General features: G+C 41.6%; 1 protein-coding gene across 4 annotated transcripts in view; it reads left to right on the top strand.

Moving 5' to 3' along the window:
* amacr (alpha-methylacyl-CoA racemase) overlaps nt 1-9,540 on the top strand; it is a 78,379-nt gene extending 68,839 nt beyond the window's left edge. For all 4 annotated transcript variants that reach the window (XM_048599708.1, XM_048599719.1, XM_048599712.1 and 1 more), the window contains one exon: nt 8,973-9,540. In XM_048599708.1, coding sequence (XP_048455665.1) covers nt 8,973-9,382 — 410 coding nt within the window. In that variant the 3' untranslated portion in view covers nt 9,383-9,540. The remainder of the gene's footprint in view (nt 1-8,972) is intronic.
* The last annotated feature ends 6,651 nt before the right edge of the window (nt 9,541-16,191 follow it).

Here is a 16,191-nt window from a genome sequence, read left to right as displayed (position 1 = left end):
CCTGCACCTTGTTGTCTCGGATTCTCCAGCATCTGCAGTTCCTACTACCACTATTCCTGAACTATAGCACTGCTTTCTTACCAACTCTGTGACATGTTGTGAGGTAATGAGTAAGGGTTGTTTGATGGCCCTGGATACCTTTTAAACACATTGTCTGGATCCTGGAAGGTGCTTTTGGGGCAGAACCTTCAGACTACCCAGCACAGGAATTTGATGTTTCACTTATGCACTTGCAGGTAATGAGCTTAAAAGAACATAATCACATCAGAGAAACCACAACGCCGCCCCCCACCCCCAAGCAAAGGTCTCTCCCATCTTTTGGACCAACCGCCTCATTTAATCTTCGAAATGAAAATGTCACTTGTTGGCTCATATCACCAACTCCTGCAGTGAAACTTTGTGATTCTATGAAGCAATTGATGCATTGTACATTTAAGATTATAAACCTGTACCTGTTACTTAAGATCCATAGTTTTTAGATTCTGTTGAACAATTTTCCTTCTCAGAATTTCTGTTTCTTGCTGAGAGAGCTGACCAGGCTAATTTGCATGAATTTGTAAGGCAAGCATTTTAACAGTGCAGTTAGTATTGTTATTTTTATGATTTTTTTTTCCCCTGCAGTAATACTTGCCTAAATAATATCTCAGCAGATAACCACATGATTTTACAGCTGACACCAGTTCATGGAGAATTGACCTTTATTTTAAACAGTTCTATGTATTCTCTAGAAAGGGAGAGCTCCTGAGGGGGAGGAGTCACTACTGAGTTAGCTGAACTAACTGAGTTTGATAGCCATTCCAGTATTTGAATTTGTCATGTCCAATGTTGGGCTATTAGTAAAAGTGAGACTAATGTGCAGCCAATAATGTGCAAGATTTGTTGAGGTGCTTTTCTTTCATTCAGTTTTGACATAACCAGTAATGTCTATATTCTGGAAAAGGATTCTAAAGAAATGAATGTTGCCGGAAAGGCCAGAATTTATTGCCCCATCCTTAATTTCAAAAGCTTGAGAAAGCAGTGATAAATCATTGTCTTGAAATGTTGCAGTCCATGCGCAAAAAGCGCTCCTACAGCGTTGGATGTTCAAGGTCAATACTCCTGAGCCTAAAGAGCAGCCAGGGATGAGAGTTTCCTGGGTTGCATGTTCCAGGAGGTGGTCACCCCACAAGCTATGAGAGTTCAAATGACCAGATAGGTGACCATCTGGAAGTCAAGACGGATGCAGGAGTCTTTAATATTTTGTGAAACTGCTACTCCGCATTGGAGATAGGTGGGAATAATGTCACCTTCAAATAGTGCCAGGGTAAAACAGATCATGCAGAGGGTACAAGATAGTCTTCAGGGAAAAGGAGTGAGCCAGAAGCTGTGGTACTTGTCAGTATCAATGATATAAACAGATATTGAGGTCCTCCATACAGATTTTCAGGAATTAGGGGTAACTTTGAAGATTCATACTTAAAAGAAGTAATGAGTGCTTACTCCAAGTGTTGCTCACCACTGAGAGTAAAAATTTGCATCAGAGGGAAACAATTCAAAAGGCAACTCACAGTTCGGGGGTGAACAATAGATGTTGGTCTTGCCAGAGATGCTACACTTAACGAAAAGAATTTCTTAAAAATGAAGGTGATGAAGATTAACATGTGATATGAGTTATGGTGCAGGAGGAAGACCTTCAGATTCTCAATGCATTAAGAAAACTTCTGGGATAGGAAGCATCTCCTTAAAAAAGAGAGGTCCAAAGTGCTGACAGCAAGGTTCACTGTTGTGATTGGGATAATTTGGAATTAATTGACAAGGGGATGGTATCACTGTTTTAAAAATAAGGGGTTGCCCATTAAAAGGTAGAGAAAGGATGATTTGTTTCTCCCCCACCAAGTAGTGGAGAGTCTTTGGAACTCAGAGTCATGGAGGTCTACAGCATAGGAACAGGCCCTTTGGCCGAAATTGCCCATGCCACCCAGTTTTCAGAATTAAACTGGTCCCATTTGCCTGTGTTTGGACCATATTCCTCCATACCTACCCCATCCATGTGCTTGTCTAAATGTTTCTTAAATGACAAAATAGTACTCGCTTCCATCATGACCTTTGGCAGCCCATTCCAGACACTCGCCACCCTCTGTGTGACAAAATTGTCCCCAGGACCCTTTCTTACCTCTCACCTTAAACCTATTCCCTTTAGTTTTAGACTCCCCTATCATGGGGAACAGCTTTTGGCTATCTACCATATCTACGGCTCTCATGATTTTATAGTCCTCAATAAGGTCACACCTCAGTCTCCTACACTCCAGGGAACTAAGTCCCAATCTATCCACCCTCTTCTTATAACTCAAACCTTTTAGTCCAGGTAGCATCCCAGTAAATCTTTTCTGCTCTTTTACTAGTTTAATAATATCCTTTCTAAAGTAGAGCAACCAGAATTACACGCGTAACTCCAAATGTAGCCTGACTAGCGTCTTGTACAGCTGCAGCAAGACATCCCAACTCCTATATTCAGTCCTTTGACCGATGAAAGCAAGCGTGCTGAAAACCTTCTTCACCACCTTGTCTACCTGTGACTCCACTCTCAAGGAGCTATGAGCCTGTACTCCTTGATCTCTTTGTTCTATAACACTCCCCAAGGCCCCAACATTGACTATATAAGTCCTGCCCTGGTTTGACCCACCAAAATGCAACACATTGCATTTATCTAAATTAAACTCCCTCTGCCATTCCTCAGCCGTCTGGCCCATTTGATCACGATCTCACTGCATTCCCAAATAACCTTCTTCGCTGTCCACTATACCACCAATCTTGGTTTCAACTGCAAACTTACAAACCATACCTCCTAAATTCTCATCCAAATTGTTTGTATAAATCACAAATAACAGTAGACCCAGCACCAATCCCTGTGGCACACCAGTCTGAAGAGCAACCTTCTATCACCACTCTCTGTCTTCTACTATCAAGCCAATTTTGTATCACAGTGTGGAGTTGGAGGAACACAGAGGTCAGGCAGCATCAGAGGAGCAGGAAACGAAACGTCAGCTTTCCTGCCCCTCTGATACTGCCTGACCTGCTGTCTTCCTCCAGCTCCACACTGTGGTATTTCTGACTCCAGCATCGGCAGTTCTTACTATCCAATTTTGTATCAAGTTGGTTTATTCTCTCTGGATCCTGTGAGGTTTAACTTGTTTCAACAAGCAACCATGTGGTACCTTGTCAAAAGCCTTGCTAAAGTTCATGTAGATAACGTGTACCACACTGCCCTCATCTACTTTCTTGGTCACCCCTTCAAAAATCTCAATCAATTCAATTGATTCACTACATTTACTCAAGATGAACTCAACTCTTTTTGAAAAGACAATGGAAGCAGAGTCTTTGAATATTTTAAGGCAGGGATGGATTGATTCTTAATAGCAAAGGTATGAAAAGTTATTGAGGTAGGTGAAAATGTGGATTTTCGGTTACAATCAGTCATAATCTTCATAAATGGCAGAGCGGGCTTAAGGGGCTGAATGGTCTATTCTTGATCCTTGTTTTTATGTTCATAAAGAAGTAGAAAAGATGAATAAGGTCCTTCCTAGAGAAGAAAGTAGTGTCACATTAAATAAAACTAGACTAAGAAGGACTACAAGGAATGCATGGACAGATTTACACTGTCTGTCAATACATTGTAAATGCTCTAAATGTAGTGAATTAAAGGTCTTGAGCTACAAGTACAAAGGCATGTGGGAGTATAATATTGTGGCAATAATGAAAATGTGGCCTGAAAATGCTGAGGAACTGGATGTTTAATATTCAAGCATATTCAGAAAAGACAATTAACGAGGGAGTTGGAATAGTACAGATTAACAAAGAGATTGTTGGAAAGAAAAGATGTACTGGAAAGGTAAAAGATAAACTTCATTTGGTTAGAGTTGAGAAGGTATGTGATTAAGCTGCTGGGAATTTTCTGCAGGTCCTCAAAATAGCGTGACAGGGTTAGAGAACCAAATCTGCCGTGAAAGCACAAAGCCATGCAATAACTATAGAGTGGTAATATCACTTACATAGTGTTGATTGGGATATTGTTACAGTAAGGGTAGTAGGATGATGGAATTTCTAAAGAATTGTAAAGACTATCTTTTCATTTTCTTGTATTTTTGATTGTGGACTGAAATGGGGACAAAGAACAAGGATTGTGAAAGAGATTGCCGCACTTTTTAAAAGCAAGCTTCGGTTATTTACACGTGTTGTTTACTCTGCTGTTTGATCAACCAATGGTGTTGAAGTTTAATGCAGACAAGCTGGCACCAGGAAGTATACAAAATGAGATTCAGCCAACAGCATGTAGCTGATTGGTCTGTGGGGTGATGACCACTTGTTGATGTCAAAAGCCTTCTGTCTGCAAACAACAATGTGGTTGCCTTCCAGGTAGTTGTACAGCTTGTGGGTGTGAATGAGATAGTCAGAAACTTTTGGACCTTCGAAACGGGAGGTGATGCCCTTTACTTAATTGCTTAAATTAACTAAAGACTGAAGAAAGCCAGTTTATTTTCCAGCATCACTTGCTGTAAACTGTTGCTTTTAACTAATTAGCGAGAGGCTTTCTAAGTTGTGAACCAGTCATCCTGTGCCTCCTGCAACTAAGTGAAAGAATTTGGAGAAGAGAGATCCAGGAGCACCAAGCTCTGGCAAGGCAAAAGGATCATCTCTGCCACATCTGGGGACGAGTCCTATTGAACAGTCTTCTCAATTTTTTTTTTTGCCTTCCACCCACAACATCATTATGATTTTCTGTCTGTGTGTATGCATAGAGGAGTTTAAGGAAGTTGGAGTTTGAACTAGTATAGTTATGTTGAAAGTTCAGTTGTTTACCTACAGTTAAGAATTACTATTTATTATAAATAAATCATATGAAGTACAGAAACCCGTTAGTTCAGAGGCCCAAGTGAAACTGCCTTCTTTACCTGGTCTGGCCTACATTTGACTCCAGACCAGAGCCATGTGCCTGACTCTTAACTACCCTCTGGGCAGTTAAGGATGAGCAATAAATGCTGACCTATCCAGTGACACCCTCATCCCATGAATGAATAATAAAAAAAAACCTGATCCACGCTTTCTGCTAACCTGAGTATAAAACATCAGTAAATTGGAGATTTTACATACTTTGATAAAAGTCTTTAGCTTTTGTGATGATTCTGAGAACAGTGGGGCTTGATTTACAGTGCACTATCCCAGGGAGGCATGGCAGCGCATTCAAGAGACCTTCCTGTATATTATTAGACCAACAATGAAGGAGGCATTGCTGGATCTGGTCCTGGAGAAATAGGGACCAAGTAGAACAAGTGTCTGTGTGGGAATGCCTGAGCAAAAGTGGTCTTAACCTGTTCTGAAGAAGGGTGACTGGACCTGAAATGTTAACTCTTGATTTCTCTGCTCTGAGATTTTCCAAAGGTTTCCGTGTTTTTGTTTCAGATCTCCAACATCTGCAGTTCTTTCGGTTTTTTAACATGATCAAACAGCCCCTCCCACCCTTGTTATACTCTCTTCCATCTTCTTCCGGCAGAAGAAACATAAGTTTGGAAACGTACAAACACATTTAAGAACAGCTTCTTCCCTGCTGTTATCAGTATTATAGATGGACCTCTAATATATTAGAGTTGGTCTTTCTCTGCACCTTCTCTGTAGCTGTGACACTATACTCTATACTCTATTCTGTTCTGTTAACCTGATGTACTTATGTGAGGTATGATTTGCCTGGATAACATGTAAAACAATACTTTTCACTGTATCTTAGTACATGACCAATAGTAAATCAAATGAAATCAATAGAGGTCTATAAAATCATGAGGAGCATAGATAAGGTGAATATCTAAGGTCTTTTGCCTAAAGTCGGGAGTTCAAAACTGAAGGGCATATTTTTAAGGTGAGAGGAGAAAGATTTAAAAGGGACCTGAGGGGCAACCTTTTCAAACAGAGAGTGGTGCATATGTGGAATGAACCGCCAAAGAAAGTGGTAGATGCAGGTACAGTTAACAACATTTAAAAGTCATTTGGACAGGTACATGAATAGGAAAGGTTTAGAAGGATGTGGGCCAAACACAGACTAAGGACTAGTTTAGTTTGGTCGGCGTGGATGAGTTGGATGAAGGGTCTGTTTCCATGCTGTATGACTCTAAGACTATCTAATTTATTTTTGCAGAGAGCTGACATGAGCTCAGCTTGCTTATGACCTCCTTTAGCTTAGTCTTTATATGAACTCTGCCTATGGGACTACCCCTTGGTGACACCTTCCTTATACAAAGCAGGTGGAGATTCTTCCCTTTACGCGGTTTAACGCAATGTCCTGAAGGCCTAGAGCATCTAGTTCTTGTCATTTCTGTGATTCAGTAGGAATTAGGACAAGTCTACAACAGGATACTTACAGATGTTTGGAGTTGAATATCCTGAACTCAGCATTTATTACTTCTAGTTAAATACACTATTTATCTTAGGAAATGGGCTTTATGATCTTCTGAGCCAACATCCTTCCGACTGATGATATTGATTAAATTTAGCTATATATATATAGATATTCTGAAGAAGGGTCTTTTGGACTGGAGGCCTATGACCAGCAGTGTGCCTCAAGGATCAGTGCTGGGTCCACTGCTTTTTGTCATTTGTATGAATGATTTGGATGTGAAGAGAAGGAAGTGGAGTTGCAGGTGGACAGGGTAGTAAAGAAGGCATTTCGTGCACTTGCCTGTATTGGTCAGTGCATTGAGTACAGGATTGTACATTGGGATGTCATGTTGTGGCTGTACAGGATATTGGTTAGACCACTTTTGAAATACTGTGTTCAATTCTGGTCCCCTGCTGTACGAAATTTGTTGTTAAATTTGAAAGGGTTCAGAAAAGATTTATAAGGATGTTGCCAGGCTTGGAGGGTTTGAGCTATGGGGTGGGAGGGTGGGAGGTGGGGCTGGTGGGAGAGTGAATAGGCTAGGGCTGTTTTCCCTGGAGCATTGGAGGCTGAGCGGTGACCGTATAGAAGTTTATAAAATCAGAAGGGGCATGGATAGGGTGAATAATCATGGTCTTTTCCCCAATGTAGGGGAGTCCAAAACTAGAGGGCTGAGGTAAAGTGAGAGGGGAAAGATTTAAAAGGGACCTAAGGGGCAACCTTTTCACACAGAGGGTGGTACGTGTATGGAATGAGCTGCTAGAGGAAGTGGTGGAGGCTGGTACAATTCCAACATTTAAAAGGCATCTGGGTGGGTATGTGAATAGGAAGGGTGTGGAGGGATGTGAGTCAAATGCTGGCAAATGGGACTGGATTAATTTAAGACATCTGATTGGCACGACAGGTTGGACCAAAGGGTCTGTTTCTGTGCTGTACAACTCTTGACTCCAATGGTTAACTGGACCCGAAACATTAACCCCGATTTCTCTTCACAGACGTTGCCAGATATGCTGAGATTTCTCGCAGTTTCTGTTTTTGTTTTATATATAGATGGGTATTTTGCCAATTGCAACAATGTTGTAATATCTGTTGAAGGTTGTAGCCATCTTTGAAAAGTATGCTTTTTGTTATAGATAACAAGGTGTGGAGCTGGAGGAACACAGCAGGCCAGGCAGCATCAGAGGAGCAGGAAAGTTGACGTTTTGGGTCGGGACCCTTCCTTAGAAATGGGTGAAGGAAGGGGGCTCTGAAATAAGTAGAGATGGTGGGGGGAGCGGGGTGGTGATGAAAACAGGTAGATAGTGGAGTGGATAGGTCGGAGAGAAGACGGACTTCTCTCCCACCTATCCGCTCTTCCTACCTCACTGACCAATCCCCACCCCGACTTCCTACCTACACTCACCTTTACTAGCTTCATCCCCACCTCCTTGACCTGTCCGTCTTCTCTCCCACCTATCCGCTCCACTATCTACCTGCTATCACCGTCCCCTCTCTATTTATTTCAGAGCCCCCTTCCCCTCCCCCATTTCTGAAGAAGGGTCCCGACCTGAAACATCAGCTTTCCTGCTCCTCTGATGCTGCCTGGCCTGCTGTGTTCCTCCAGCTCCACACCTTGTTATCTCAGACACCAGCATCGGCAGTTCCTACTATCTCTGCTTTCTGTTATAGATTGTTTCATTTCAAGAGGTAAGGTTTAAAAAAACAACCAGTATTCATCAACTCCCATTAATGCAAGAGAATAGCCTAAGACATTGGCAGAAGTGTAGGCTCAAAAATTGACATCAAGCTGAAGAATGAAACCATTGGGATTCGTCACTAAAAGCTGAATTAAGAAGGTCACACTTATGGAGGTTTTAAAGGATGCAAGATGGATGGAAATGACAGAGGGAATTAGGGTGGGAATTCTCTTTAAAAGATAACAAACTTTATGCCTATATCTTCTTTATAAAAAAAGTTATGCCTTTTTATGTCAATTTTTTTGGGTCAATAGAATGAAATCTGTCACCATTTGTGACAATTCCAGACCAAATTAATAAGAAATCCTTGGAAGTAGATTTTGAATTTGACTGACTTGGGAAGTATAATTTCTTAATTCCTAATAAACCTTAGTTACAAATAGGAAAGAGCAAAGGCTTACGGCCTAGCCAGCCATGCAAAGCACTGTGCTCTGGGCTTGACCAGCACTGATCATACTTTGCATCTTGGTTCGTCAGGTTGGACTTTCAACTGAGTCAAAATTTAGTGTTATTCAAGAGTCTGTACGGACTTTCGTGCATAATTTTGGCAGACCGTTTAGTGTACTACTGAGAGAATCTCAACGCTGCAGTACTCCCTCAATACTGCATTCACATGTCAGCCTAAGTTTTTGAAATTTAAACAGAGGCGCTAAATGCCTGCTTAGAGCAAGAAGTTCTCTTCTCATGTTAAATGTTTTTGCTTTTAACCAGAAACCTTCAAAGTCTGTTCATTCTGAATTGAAGGTCAGGTTTCTTTCTACCAGTCAGATTTTTAGGTTTCCCTTGTGCAGTTGATCCTGTGACTAGCTGTTGCTTTCTGTCTGTTGTTGTAGGTCTCGGCTTGGATTCCACCAAACTGCCTCCTCAGAACAGCCGGTCTGACTGGCCTGAGTTAAGAAGAATTTTTACGGAAGCATTTGCTGCAAAGAGCCAAGAGCAATGGATGAAGGTCTTTGATGGAAGTGATGCTTGTGTTACTCCTGTTTTGTCTTTCCAAGAAGCTTTTGATCATCCGCACAATCGAGAAAGAGGTTCTTTTATTATTGCTGCGGATGGACATGTCAGCCCTAGACCAGCTCCTGTCCTGTCCCGGACCCCAGCCGTCGTCAGTTTGGAAAGAGACCCACAAGTGGGAGAGCACACGCAACTTGTGTTGATTGAATATGGTTTCACAAAAGAGCAGATAAATAAGCTTGAATCTGCTGGTGTTATTGAATGTAATAGATCCAAATCGAAGTTGTAACAAAATATTATGCATTATTTCACAATAATATAATCATCAAATTTTGTGCCCTAGTGCCAATTGAATTATTTCATTTTCAAAAAGAAGCTTGTTATTTTTCTCGTAAAATTTAAAAAATTGAATCAAATGCTATCTAATAAACATGCACACAAAACAAATTAATTTTGTATGTTTTCAAGAAGTACTGAAATTAAAAGAAGGAGACTCATTTCTGTAAGCTTCAACCTAGAATTTTCTTCAAATGGCTGCAATTTTGCCATTGCCAAATAGCCTACTACCCATACGTGGCAATAAAACTGTTAAAGATGTAGGCAAATGAATACACTCCATCTTGTGAACAGCAGTTCATCTCTCCCAGCTATGGCAAATATATACAACATATGCCATTCCTAACCCTAAGCTTTATCATCTGCTCTTCCTTAACTTCGTCTTTTAAGATCTCATTATGACAAGGTATGCATAATATTCTAAGAAGTATTTACAATGAAAAAAGATAAATTCGTGATTTCATAACGTTGGCAGCTGTGGAATTGGAGTTGAATGTTTTCTGCACAGCATACCGGATTAAAGTGGCTGCACCATGTGCTGGAACTATGCTATGCATTAATGACTAAACAAGCCTGTACCGGTGAGGCTTTTTCCTACTACACCACCACACCTGGGACACTGGAAGTGACTGAACCCTCTGCCTTCCCATTCTGAAATTTTTAGAGGGTTCTGAGGCCTCTGTCATCTCCACATTTTACTGTTGGTTAATGAAAAATGAATTAAAATTTCACAGAATCTCTACAGTGTGGAAACAGGCCATTCGGCCCAACAAGTCCACACCAACTCTTCGAAGAGCAACCCACCCAGACTCACTCCTGCCCCACCCTATCCCTGTAACCCTGCAACCCTGCATTTCCCATGGCTAATCCACCTAACCTATACATCCCTGGTCACTATGGGCAATTTAGCATGGCCAGTCCACCTAACCTGCACATCTTATGACTGTGAGAGGAAACTCACACGGGGAGAAAGTGCAAACTCCACACAGACAGCCGAGGCTGGAATTGAATCCAGGTACCTGGCACTGTGAGGTAGCAGTGCTAACCACTGAGCCACTGTGCAGCCAAATTTGCTGCAAATCTCTGGGTTGTCAGTAATATATTCTTTGTAATATACTATAGAATAGCACCGTAAACAAAATCAAAGGCCTTGAGTTCATTATTAAATTTGATGGTTGATTCTTATTGAGCTCTGGATCAAGGTGGTTTGGTACTTGAAGCAGTGGCAACAACTGATTGGGGTCAGGGCCGTCCACGATGTCCAAGGGCTCTTGTGGAAACAAGGTTTCTGCCACTGGTCTGTACAGTCCCTGTTGGCTGCCATCAGATTCGACTGCTCTGATTTCACTGTGTGTGTTTTATCTCCTTCATCTTGGATCTATCATAACCAGTTCACAGACCACATGCTACTATTTGCACAGTGTCTGTGTCATTAGCAGATTCTCACAGCCTGTGAGACTGGAAACCACACAAAAGTAAACTGTTGACACTTATTAACTATTTACACAGTGTTGAGCTAGACTTGACCGGGACCTTTTTCCATCAGATTCCAGTTCAGTGAGATCCATCATCATCTGACAGAGTGAGTCATGGAGTCATACAGCACAGAAACAGATCCTTCAGTCCAACTCGTCTATGCTGACCAGATTTCCCAAACTAAACTAGTCCCATTTGCTTCCATTTCCTTCTAAACCTTTCATATTCATGTACCTGTCCAAATGTCTTTTAAATGTTGTAATAATACCCACCTCCACCACTTCCTCTGGTAGCTTGTTCCATATACGCACCACCCTCTGCAAAAAAAAAGTTATTCCTCGGGATCCTTTTAAATCTTATCCTTCTCACCTTACACCTATGCCCTCTAGATTTGGACTTCATTAACCTTGGCAGTTCAGATTATCAATGCCCCTCATTATTTTATAAACCTCTATACAGCTACCCCTCAGACTCCAACACTTCAAGGAGAAAAGGTCCCAGCCTTTCCAGTCTCTCCTTATAACTCAAACCCTCCAGTCTTGGTAACATTGTTGTAAATCGTTTCTACACCCTTTCCAATTTAATAATATCCTTTATATAGCAAGGTGACCAGAACTGTTCATGGTACTCCAAAAGTGACCTCACCAATATACTGTACAACTGCAACATGATGTCCCAACTCCTGTAATCAATGTTCTGACCAATGAAGGCAAGCATGTTAAATGCCTTCTTCACCACCCTGTCTACCTGTGATGCCACTTTCAAGGGATTATGTACCTGCACTCCTAGGTCTTCCTGCTCGACAACACTCCCCAGGGCCCTACCATTAACTGTGTAAGTCCTGCCCTTGTTTGTCTTATCAAAATGCAACACATCACGTTTATCTAAACTGAACTCCATCTGCCATTCCCCTTAAGCACACTCTGCCATTCAACAGGATTGTGGCTGATCCGATATTCCTCATGTCCTCTCTCGTGCCGTTTCCCCATAACCTTGATTCCCTGCAGATCAAGAATCTATCTATCTCAGCCTTAAATATACAGAAGGACAGTGCCCCCACAGCAATCTGTGGCAAGGAGTTCCAAAGACTCAACCCTCTGAGAGAAGAAATTCTCCTTAATCTCAGTCTTAAAGTGATGTCACTTTATTCTGATACTATGCCGTCCAGTCCTAGACTCTCCCATGAGGAGAAACATTCAGCATTTACCCTGTTAAGCCCCTTAAGAATCTGATATGTTTCAAAGAGATCACCTCTCATTCTTATAAACTCCAGTGAGCAGTGTCCCAACCCATTTAGCCTTTGCTCATAAGACAGTCTCTCCACACCAGGGATCATCCTGCTGAACCTTCTCTGAAATTCCTCCAATGAAATGATACATTCCTTAAATAAGGGACCGAAACTACTCACAGTATTCCAGATATGTTCTCACCATCACCTTGTACAGTTGCAGTAAGAGTTCCCTACTCTTATACTCCAACCACCTTGTAACAAGGGCCAACATCCTATTAGCCTTCCTGATTGCCTGCTGCACCTGTGTGCTAGCTTTCTGTGTTTCGTGCCACAAGTATCCCAAGTCTCTTTGTGCTGCAGCTTTCTTCAGCTTTTCTCCATTTAAATCATACTTGGTTCTTTTGTTTTCCTTCCAAAATGAATAACTTCACATTTTCACACATTATACTCCATTTGGAAACTTGTTGTCTATTTACATAACCTGTCCCTGTCCCTTTCAGATACTCTGGGGAGATTTTAAACTGAGAAAAGGGCAGCAGTTAATCTGCTTCCTGACCCAGATTTGTTTCCAAACCACCTACTCACCATCATTGATGTGCTTTAAGGTTCTTCTGGCGTAGTGGTACCTCAGGACCAAAAGGTTTAAGTTTAAGTTCCACCTCCCCTAGATGTTGTGTCATAACATGCCTGAACAGTCAATCATCCCACGGTGATGTGGATTACATTTTTAAATATGATAATGAAGCTCATAACCTCATTGTCATCTATCTTTGAACATTTTCAGTGATTGACCTAGTTTCCATCTTCCTTATGATCTTAGAACGAGTATGAACATATTAGGTTAAATGGGCTGTTTATGTGAAGCAAAAGTCTGGAAGGAATACTGTGTGTGCTGTAAACTAACAAGCTAAACAGTTTTAACTAAATGGATCATGGATATGTCCCCATTGCTGGTAGAACATCCATAAAAATATCAATAAAATTTATAAAAGACATTTTAAATCAATTAGCAGCATGTGCCAATGATTTCCAAATCTCATTCCCAGGATTTAAGCACATATCTGATACTAATTAAAAAGAACGCTGTACTATTGGAGACACCGTCTTTTAGATCATAGAATCACAGAATTGTCATGATATGGAAGGAGGTCATTTGGCCCAGTGTGTCTGCACCAGGTCATTAAACAAGCATCAGCCTGCCAATCTCTTGCTTTCTCTCCATACCGTTGCATGTTATTTTTATTCAAATAATCATCCAATGCCTCTTGAATCTTGCAATTGAACCTGCCTCCACCACATTTTTTTACCTAACTACTCACTGAGTGGATAAGTTTTTCTCTGCTTCACCCTTGCATCTTTTGCTGTTTACATTAAATCAATATGCTCTCGTTCTTGTTTCTTTTATGAGTGGGGAAAGACTTTCCCTATCTGCCTTTACCATCCTGATCATGACTTTGAAAACCTATGTCTTTTCTCCTCCCAGCCTTCCTATGCCCAAATAGAAAAGTCCCAATTTCATCAATCTATCTTCATAACTGAAGTTTGTAATTCCTGGATCCATTCTTGTAAAATTAGATGGGACATTAAGCTAGGATATGTTAAAGTGGATATCAAAAATCCTATAGCACCCACTGATTGGAAGTGAATTCTCTTAGCATTCCTTTCCAAAACAGCACCACCAAAACACAGTCACTTGTCAGTTGTCTGCAATGCTGCCTTGCACTTGTAAAAGCAATGTGGCAATTCAAAGTACTTGGAAATGTCCTGAGGATGTGATGCACAAAATTAATGCAAGTTTTTTTAGAGTAATGGAATCATTCAGAATGGAGGGATATGTCATTTGGCACATCATACCTGGACAGTATTGGTTAGAATGTTGTCAACTTAGTCCCAATTCTCTATTCTTTCCCCACAGTCTTATAATAAATGCTCACCCCCATCTAACACACGCCTCCTTCAAATACATATCTTCTTATGTGAAAATTACTGTTGAATCTCCTTCCACTCCCCTTTCAGGGAAAGCATTTAAGTTTACAAGCTGTGACAAACATTATAGTTTTGTACTGACTTTTGCAAAGTCACCAGAGACGCAAATAGACAATACCAGATGAAATTAGAGTCCCAGACTAACCATGTGAACACACGTCGACTGTGGCAAGGCTTACATGATATAATGGGCTACAAAGTGAAGTTGAGTAAAATTGCGGGCAACAATGCATCCCTCACAATGACCTCAATGCATTCTATGTTCATTTTGAACAGAAGGTCAGTGAAATGATACACCTGCCCAGACAGCCTGGGGTGCACCTGTACCCATAATCACTGCTGCAGACATCAGACTTCTTGGAGTGAACCCACGAAAAGTGACCTGCCCAGTTGGAGACCCTGGCTATCCACCCAGATCCTGCACAGACCAGCTGGCGGGAGCATTTTCAGACATCTTTAACCTTTCCTTACTCCAATGTCATATTCTCACCTACTTCAAGAAGACCACTATCATAATTTATCATGCCAAAGTAAAATCAGGCAGCATGCCTTAATGACTCCCACCCAGTGGCTCTCACACCCGTTATTATGAAGTATTTTGAGAGGTTAGTAATGGTACACATTAACTCCAGCTTCCCAGATTGCCTTGATCCACTATAATTCGCCTACCATCACAATAGGTCCACAGCAGACACCATGTCCTTGGCCCTATACTCACCTGGAATATCTGAATAACAAAGACACCTATCTCAGAGTCCTATTTATTTACTTTAGCTCTGCCTTTCATAGCATAATTCCAACCAAATATTTCTCCAAATTCCAAGGCCTAGGACTCTGCTCTCTCATTAAATCCCCCCATCCCCGCAACTGGAGTACAACGTGGGAAAGTGTGAGGTTGTGCACTTTGGTAAGAAGAATAAAAGCATGGACTATTTTCTAAATGGGGAGAAAATTCAGAAGTCTGAAGTGCAGAGAGACTTGGGGGTTCTCGTCCATGATTCTCTCAAGGTAAACTTGCCGGTTGAGTCAGTAGTCAGGAAGGCAAATGTAATGTTGGCATTTATTTTGAGAGGACTTGAATATAAAAGCAGGGATGAACTACTGAGGCTTTATAATGGTCTGGTCAGGCCACATTTGGAGTATTGCATGCAGTTTTGGGCCTCATTTCTCAGGAAGGATGTACTGGCCCTGGAGCGGGTTCAGAGGAGGTTCACGAGAATGGTCCCAGGAATGGAAAGCTTAACATATGAGGAACGTTTGAGGACTCTGGGACTGTACTCATTGGAGTTTAGAAGGATGAGGGGGGATCGAATTGAAACTTACAGAATACTGAATGGCCTGGACAGAGTGGATGTTGGGAAGATGCTTCCATTGGTGGGAGAGACCAGGACCCGAGGGCACAGCCTTAGAGTAAGGGGAAGACCTTTTAGAACGGAGATGAGGAGAAACGCCTTCAGCCAGAGAGTGATGAATCTGTGGAATTCACTGCCACAGAAGGCTGTGGAGGCCAGGTCATTGAGTACATTTAAGACGGAGATAGATAGGTTCTTGATTATCAAGGGGATCAAGGATTACGGGGTGAAAGTGGGAGAATGGGGTTGAGGAACTTATCAGCCATGATTGAATAGTGGAGCAAACTTGATGGGCCGAATGGCCTAATTTCTGCTCCTATGTCTTATGGTCTTATGGATCCTTGACTTCCTGACCTACAGACTGCAATCAGTAAAGATAGGCAACAACACCTCCTCTACAATAATCCTCAACATCGGTGTCTCTTGTTCAGCCCCTTACTATACTCCTTATACACTCATGACTGTGTGGCCAAATTCTGCTCTACCACCATTTACAAGTTTGCTGATGACACCATGGCGAGACAGAAGACAGGAAGGAGATAGAGAGCTTGGTGGCATGATGAAACAACAACAATCTCTCCCTCAATGTCAGTAAATGAAAGAGTTGGTCATCAATTTCAGGAAGCAAAGTAGAGACATGCTCCTATCTGTATCAATGGCATTGAGGTGGAGGTGGAGGTGGAGCTTTAAATTCCAAGGAGTAAATATCATGATTGA

This window comes from Rhincodon typus, chromosome 1 (genome assembly GCF_021869965.1).
Source record: "Rhincodon typus isolate 14 chromosome 1, sRhiTyp1.1, whole genome shotgun sequence".
Classification (NCBI taxonomy): Eukaryota; Metazoa; Chordata; class Chondrichthyes; order Orectolobiformes; family Rhincodontidae; genus Rhincodon; species Rhincodon typus.
This window is presented reverse-complemented; position numbering and strand designations above follow the sequence as displayed.